The sequence below is a fragment of the Enhydra lutris genome, unplaced genomic scaffold (assembly GCF_002288905.1).
Source record: "Enhydra lutris kenyoni isolate GAN:26980312 unplaced genomic scaffold, ASM228890v2 scaffoldscaffold21, whole genome shotgun sequence".
NCBI classification, from domain to species: Eukaryota; Metazoa; Chordata; class Mammalia; order Carnivora; family Mustelidae; genus Enhydra; species Enhydra lutris.
This window is the reverse complement of record NW_019154105.1, coordinates 57,735,776-57,744,015: the sequence shown is the minus strand read 5'-3', so window position 1 is coordinate 57,744,015 and position 8,240 is coordinate 57,735,776. Positions and strand designations below refer to the sequence as shown.

Genomic DNA, 8,240 nt, shown 5'->3' with positions numbered 1-8,240 from the left:
TGCTACCCTCAGAACTTTCCTGTTCTGCCTCCCTTAACCCTGAATTCCAGTTCCAATGGCCTCCTTGCTACTCCTGAAACTGGCCAAGGGCTTTTCTTTCTTTCTCTTCCCATCTTTCTTTCTTTCTTTCCTTCCTTCCTTCCTTTCTTCTTTTCTTTTTCCTTCCTTCCTTCCTTCTCTCCTCTCCTCTCCTTTCCTTCTCTCTCTCCCTCCCTCCTCCCTTCCTCCCTCCTTCCCTTTTTTCCTTTCTTCCTCCTCTCCTCTTCTTTTCTTTCTTTCTTTTTTCCTTCCTTCCTTTCTTTCTTTCTCTCTCTCTCTCTTTTTCTTTCTTTCTTTCTTTCATTTTCTTTCCTTCTCCTTCCTTCTTGCTCTCACTTTCCATTTCTTTCTCCCCAGAGTTTTTTGTTTTGTTTTGTTTTGCCTCAACCATGATTTCTGCTATTCCTTCTATCTGGAAAACTTTTGCCCCAGGAAGTCCTGTGGCTTGATTTTTCACTTTCTTTAGGTCTCTGTTGAATGTCACAGAGAGTCCTAGTGCTAAGGAAACTTGAAGAGAGTGCAGGGGATGTCTGAGACTAGCCACTGGATTATTTATTGAACCATCACTTAGAGTGCTTGCTGCATTCCAGACACTTTTCCAAGCATATCCCATGGATTCTAGAATTACATCTCTAGCCTCACAGAGCAGGTAGTAGTAGCTAATATTTGTTGAATACTTAGCATGTGCCAGGCGTTGTGCTAAACACATTGTAAATATGACCTCTCTTAATCCTTATCATACCCCATGAAATAAGTAGTGCTATGATCCCTGCTTTACAGCTAAAGCACAGAGACGTCAAGTAACTTGCCCCGTATCACTCTGGTAGTGGGTAGTGGAGCTGGGTTTGAACCCAGGCTTAACTACTGATGTCACTTGAGTTAAGGGGTAAGGGGTGAGGCTTGAGTGGAGCTTTTGAAGGGGGCTGAGCAGGAATTTGTCAAGGCTAAGAAGTAGCAGTAGAGATCTTTTCCCAGGCAGCAGACACTGCTTGTAGGCAGATGCCCAGGTAGCCAGCCTTGACACTCTCCAGGATCAGCGGTGGCTAAAGTGTAAAGTACAAGGCTGATAAAGGGAGCTGGCGGAGAAGTACAAAGAAATATTGTCGGTTTTCCCAACACCTGCAGAGAACCTTAAGGCAGCACCTTTTCCCTGGAAATGCAAAGTATGGTCTTTGATTAGGAAGCTGGAAGTGAGCGGCTGTATTAGTAGAGGTCTTTCAAGTTTTTTAAGTCCTTATTGGTCCGGCTGGCCAGGGAACTTTGCAGGAGGGGGTGGGGGGTGGGAAAGGAAGCGGAGAAACGGCAAGTCCAGAAAGGGGAAGTGCAGTTAACGAACCCGGCTAATTCTTTTCTCTCTGCCTGAGCGGCGTCTGGCGGGTCTCTCCTCCAACTTCGCCGGGCCGACCTCCTCAGTGGACCCCAATGGCCAACCACAGATTCAGTTCAGTGTCTGAGGAGGAACCCTGCTGCGACATTTCCAAGAAAACCAAGATCTGTCTCTGCGTCTTTTTTGGTCTCCTGATCGCGGTGATCATCGCGGTGCCGGTCGGTATCCTGATGTGGCGCCATCCGCTCAAGGAGTGGAAGGGGAAGGGCACCACTGCCCATTTTTACGAGATCCTCCTGGGACGGTGCTACACCTATACTCAAATCGTGCGACCTGAGCTGGGGTGAGTCGGCGTCCGTGGCGCGCGGCTGGGCGCGGCTGGGCACAGCTGGGCACAGCTGGGCACAGCTGGGCACCGCGCGCGAAACAAAGCATCTTCTATTCCGGGTCAGCAGAGAGCCCGCTGGCCAGCGCTGTGCAGGGAGTGCTGGCCTTGCGACTCCGTGCCACTCGCCAGAGCGCCTGGCGTTGGCCCCGAACGAGCGAGCGAGCGAGCGAGCGAGCGGATGGGGAGCGCGGGGCTCGCTGGCCCAGCCGGCTCAGCGGCAGAACCCCAGCGGAGATGCCCGCCTCTGCGCAAGGTGCACGGAGTCGGGCGGGTCCCGAGCTACCCGCGCGAAGGTAACTGGTAGGGGTGTGTGTGTGTGCGTGTGTGTGTGTGTGTCTGTCCTGGGGGATCGCTAGCGTTTTCTACTTTGAATGGGTTTTCTGTTCGCTGTCTTGGCCCCAAAGTGCCCGGACTGACACCTGGTTAAGTGGCTTGCGGAGGCTGCAGGGGGTGGGGGAGCTTCAGGGGGGCCAGACCATTAAAGTGCGGTTTTTTTTTCGTGAGTATAAAACAGTACTTCTTGCGCGCCCAGAGATATAGCGGACCAGAGAACCCAGTAACAAAACCAAAACAATAACAACTTTTTAAAATTGAGATAAAATTCACACTGTAAGGTGCATCCCTTTGATGGATCTGTACAGACCCTGAAAAGTCTGTGGAAACTTTCAGGACGATTCCTCGTTCCTCCTGCCAGCTAGTTCCTAATCTCCGCCAAAGGGGACCGCTCGCTTTCTTGACTCCAGTCGCAGGGTTTGGTTTCACCCAGAGAACTCACTTTTGAAGTTGTTCATAAAGTAGAACCAGCCAGAAGTAAGACCTATTCCCCAGACTGCCCAAGGCGAGCACTGGGAGCCACCGCTCGTGCTGTGAGTTTGAAATTGCACAATTAATTCCGGTTGCGAACACGGGATATTCAGGATAAACCCGCATTCCCCCGCCCTCCCCTCCGTCCGGCGCGTTCTCAGCCCACCGATCCTAAGGAAGATAGCGGAGGTCTCGCGTGCACATTTTTCAAGGCCAAAGATTGCCAGGGTAGCTTAAGTGCTTTGTTTCCGAGTAATTAAATAGTTAATTGAGAAACTAGAAGTTGAGCCGTTCCTTCAGGTTGCACTTAAAAGTAGCAATAAAATCGAGCGCTGTCCGATCTGACATGTAATGATAAATGCCGTCTTTTAATTTTCATCTTAGTGTAACAGTTCTACAATTTTTGTTGTTGCTCAGTCATCTTTGGTGAATTTACACCGTTGGTGAGATTACCACCACGGACTAGCAAACCAGATGCACCACAGAAGCCACATGGCTTGCTAGTGTTTGTCAGGGCACTCGCTCAGTATTAAGCACACACACGCACACACAAATATATATATATATATATAAATACAGATCTCAGCATACACACACAGGTATATCGACATGTACATACATATGTATTTGTGTGTATGTTCAAAAATAACAGAAGAGGATATCTGTTGTTAATATTTCTTGAACATCCTTCCAGATATCTCACAATACATGTACATACACGCACTGTATAAATGGGTTAGTAGTTAATACGTCCTGCATGCCAGGCGCTTAAGAAATACCCAGTCATTGAATCCTTCCACAACTCTTTGAGGCACTTAACTAGGGCCATCCCAACTACGGCCATCCCTATTTTACATATGAGCAAACTGAGGGGGATAGTGTGAGTAAATTGCCCAGATTTGGGCTCCAGAGACTGAACTCAGCTTCTACACTATGCCTGTGCTGCTTATAGATGGTCTGTAAGTAGAGTGACCATCAAATGTATTGACCATGCGTGGGACTTTTTGAAAAGAAAGGGGATGCTGTTAATTATACGGACTCAGTAGACTTAAACTAGAATATGTGATCACTTTATCCTTGGGTGGTTTAAGAGCACAAACTAGGAGTCCTTCTGCTTGGATTTAAAACTTGGCTCTGTCAGAGTGTAATTTTGGGCAGATTATTTACTTTCTCTGTGCTGCACTGCTCTCAGCTGTAAAATGGAATGAAGGTACCCACCACATGTGGGAATTCTGAAGATCAGGAGGGACAATCCTGATAATGTAGTGAGTCATAATGCTATTGTTTTCAGAACTGCAGTATCACAGACATCTTTCAACAGTGATAAATATAGATCAAGGCCAACATCAAAATGGATAGCTAGTATTAAATTTATTGAAATCACAATCCAGTAAATCAGTCCTCCAGTGATGGAATTTATGTTGTTTCTAATTTCCTTTTAACTGATCTTTTTTTTTCCTTTTTTTAAAATAATTTTTTTATTAACATACAATGTATTATTAACCACAGAGGTACAGGTCTGTGAATCACCAGGTTTACACACTTCACAGCTCTCACCATAGCACACACCTTCCCCAAAGTCCATAACCCCACCACCCTTTCCCTACCCCTGCCCCCAGCAACCCTGTTTGTTTTGTGAGATTAAGTGCCTCTTACGGTTTGTCTCCCTCCTGATCCCATCTTGTTTCATTTATTCTTTTCCTACTTTTCCTAACCCCCACATTGCCTCTCAACTTCCTCATATCAGGGAGATCATATGATAATTGTCTTTCTGATTGACTTACTTCGCTAAGCATAATACCCTCTAGTTGAATCCATGTTGTCGCAAATGGCAAGATTTCATTTCTTTTGATGGCTGCATGGTATTCCATTGTATATATATACTACATTTTCTTTATCCATTCAACTGATCTTGTTTTTTAATTAAGCACATGGCCTTGGAGATCTTACAGTGTTAGTACATGTAGATTTACCACATTATTTTTAACAGCTCATGGTATCCCACCAGGTAGAGGTAACTGTTTGGACAGAAAATTAGTTAACAATTTTCAGTCCTGTTCATTCATTCAGCAGATACTTGCTGAGTGTCTACTAAGTGCCAGGCAGCGAGCTACTACCGACAACGCAGGAGTGGAAGACAAACTTCCCACTCAGGAAACTTTCATTCCCGTTGGGAGTCACGTGCTTCAGTGAACGTCTTTGTATATATATTTTTGTGCACTTACAGGAGTGTTTTTGTAGGATAGGTTTTTGGTGGTGGAATGGCTGGATCAAAGGACGGATCGTGCATATTTTAAATTTTGATAAGAATTTCTAAATCCCTCCAATATAACAGTGCCATTTTAGGCTTCCATTATCATCTATCACAGGACATGCTTTCCATTGCTCAAAAGTATCAACTTTTTTTTTTTTTTTTTTTTTTTTTGCTTATGAGAAAAATAGCTCCTAATTGTTCTCTGATTATCAGAGGGTCTCAGCATGTTGTATATAGTAACTGGTCACTTATATTTTTATCTGTGAATTTTCTGTTCAGACCCCTGCTAATTTCCACTGAGTTGCTTATTTATTTCTTTTTAGGGCAGTTTGTTATATATTGAAGATCCTATATATGGTATTTTCTTCTTCTCTGGTCACTGTCCTTGGAACCCTTGTGATTTCTGTTGTGCAAACCGCACCCTGCCCCAGACTTGAACTTCAAGGTTATGACTCTTTGATCAATAATCTGTTTCCTTCCATATTGTTGCAAGTCTGGCATGCTAATGTTTTCTCTTCTAGTCATACCCTCTTCACATCAGAAATCTTTTCTCTGGGGCACCTGGGTGGCTCAGTTGGTTAAGCTTTCCACTCTTGATTTCGGCTCAGGTCATGATCTCAGGGTCCTGGGATGAGCCTCCTGAGTCGGGCTCCATGCTCAGCAGGGAGTCTGCTTGAGTTGCTCTCTCTCCTGCCTCCACCCCTCCCTTTGCACTTGTGCACGCACACACTCTCTCTCTCAAATAAATAAAAATCTAAAAAATAATAATAATAACAGTAACAATGTCCTCCATGCCTGTCCAGCCTTCATGAATAGTCTCCTTGAGGTATTTCTGAGCTCAGCCTGCCACTCACTTCCAATCCTGATGCCACATTGTGGTAGCCAGGGCTCTCCAGGGAGACACAGAGAGGTGGGGAGGGGCAGAGATGGGGGAAGAGGACAGGTTTATTTTAAGGCATTGGCTCCCATGCTTGCGGTGGTCAACAGGTCCGAAATCTGAAGGGTTGGGCAGACAGGCTAGAGACCTACGGAAGAGTTGATGTTGCAGCTTGTGTCTGAAGGTTATTTGCAGACAGAAGTCTCTTTTCCTTTGGAGAGGTCAGTCTTTTCTTAAAGGCATACATACGGCTGATGAATGGGAACCATCGTTATGGAGGGTAACATGCCTTAAATCAGAGTCCATTTATTTAAATATGACATGCACACATGTGTGTGACCAAATATGTGGGTACCTTACGTCCTGCCAAGTTGACATGGAGAATGAACCATCGTGCAGATGTTTTAGGTTCTCCAGACAAAACATGTCACTTCCAGATACCACTTTCTGTGTTGGTTCTTGATTGCTGATAAACTACCCTAAACTGTGGTGATGGAAAACGACAGCCATTTAATATCTTTTACAATCGTGTGTTGTCTAAGATCAGTTGGAAGGTCTTTTCACTGATGTCAGCTGTATTCATTCATCTGGGGGGTTGACTTGACTGGAACCCCCCAAATGTTGTACTTATGTAATGGGGCCTGGGTTTTGTGGAGATGGCTAGGCTTCTTTTTCTGGGTCCTCTCAGGGCCTCGCCTCAATTTCTTCAGAGTTCATAACTCTTTAAAGTGAAGTCTGGCAGGCCTTCTTTAAAAAAAAAAAAAAAAAATCCATGCAATTAATTAACATATAATGTATTATTTGTTTTGGAGGTAGAGTTCAGTGATTCATCAGTCATATGTAACATCCAGTGCTCATCACATCCTGTGTCCTCCTGAATGCCCATCCCCCAGTTACCCCATCCCCCACTACTCTCCCTTCCAGCACCCCTCAGTTTGTTTCCTAGGATTAAGAGTCTCTTATGGTTTGTCTCCCTCTCTGACTTCATCTTGTTTTATTTTGTCCGGTCTTCCCCTATGAGCCTCTCTTTTGTTTCTTAAATGCCACATATGAATGGGATCATATGATAATTCTCTTTCTCTGATTCTGGAGGGGCTTTCTCAAAGTTAGCTAGCACCCATAGCTAACACAGCATCCCTTCTCCCACATTCTAAAGGTTAGAACAGTCATCAGGCCTGTCCAGCTTCAAGACAGAAAACAAGCCCTACCCCGTGATGAGAAGAGTAACAAAAATTTTGTGGGTGGCTTTAACCGTGTGTCTTTACATTAGCTTTTAAATGTTTATTTCCTTCTTGTCTCTTTTGTTCTTCTGTTACATCTATTGTTCTTTGCACATTATTATCTTTTATTAACTACATTTAATAATGATAGAAATCTGATACATGCCTCCTTGAATATAAGCTCATTGAGTGTAGAAATTTTTTGTTGAGCGATAGACGTCGAGGACCTAAAATGGTGCCTGCAATATAATAAGCAAAAATAGTTCTTTGAATTAAATGAATGGTATAGAAGCCAGTATATTACAAATAATAAACAAACAAAGCTATAATAAATAAACTTCTCCAACAAACTTTTCCATACCATTACTCCCAAATCCATCAATCTCTATTTTGGCTTTTAAGGTGTTGATTTTTCTTTTATGTAAATAGCTTCTCAGTATTTCTTTGTAGATCTTAGGACTCTATTTTCATATATTCCTTTTCCTTCGTTTTCCTTTTCCAAAGCCTCTGACCCCCACTAGAAGTCACTTTTTGCCAGTCTTTGAGTGTGAGTTGGCGAGCATTGAAACTTGTCCCTGCTTGTTGAGCTGGGACTTTCTTAAGTTCAGCCAGGAGCATTAAATGCAGATGACACATGGTTCTGATGTCTCAAGATCACATTCAGGAGCTGCAGTCCATCCTGAGATGGCCCTCGGCTTGTGAGACCTGAGAGACATGCAGCCAAGACTCCCCAGAGTGTTAGCAGATGCCTAGTGCTCTTGATACTGTGGGAGAGTGTCACCTGTCTGGGCAATAGTTGGGAGCCAGGGGATGTGGGAAGGTGGGACACAGTTTGCAGGAGGAAATGGAGAGCCACCACATCCAGAGATGGACTGGGCTCAGAGAGGCCCTCGAAGGTACATTACAGTTCCAGGAAGCTTTTTGCCTTGGGGAATGCCAGCCCTCCCCGTAAATTTTGGCCATCAGTGACAGCTGCTGGCTGTTGAGGGACAGGAGTGGGCATTCCTCAGACAGCTCTCTTCATCCCTGCTCCATACAAGTGGGGTTCCCAAAGAGAGAGACACTTTTATTCACCCCTGCACCCCTGTCATTGGGACATTGCTCATCACATTATAGTCCCTTAGTAGATGCTTGTTTAGCTGGACTCAGTCAGATCCCCGTCATGCTGGTGGAAGCATAAACATACACTGTGAGACACTTCATAGAGAACATTCTTCATCCATTTTATTCTGCTTGCTGTTGATCACAGACAGCTGCATCATCTACACTGGGCCTGTACTGACTGTCATTTCTGATTCTTTTTCTTCACTTCTCAATTTCCTTTTGCTTCT

The 8,240-nt window shown here is 44.6% G+C and overlaps 1 protein-coding gene across 1 annotated transcript in view; it reads left to right on the top strand.

Moving 5' to 3' along the window:
- Positions 1–1,302: 1,302 nt before the first annotated feature.
- LOC111149296 (CD38 molecule) overlaps positions 1,303–8,240 on the top strand; it is a 44,525-nt gene continuing 37,587 nt past the window's right edge. The window contains exon 1 of the mRNA XM_022506285.1: positions 1,303–1,709. Coding sequence (XP_022361993.1) covers positions 1,462–1,709 — 248 coding nt within the window. The 5' untranslated portion in view covers positions 1,303–1,461. The remainder of the gene's footprint in view (positions 1,710–8,240) is intronic.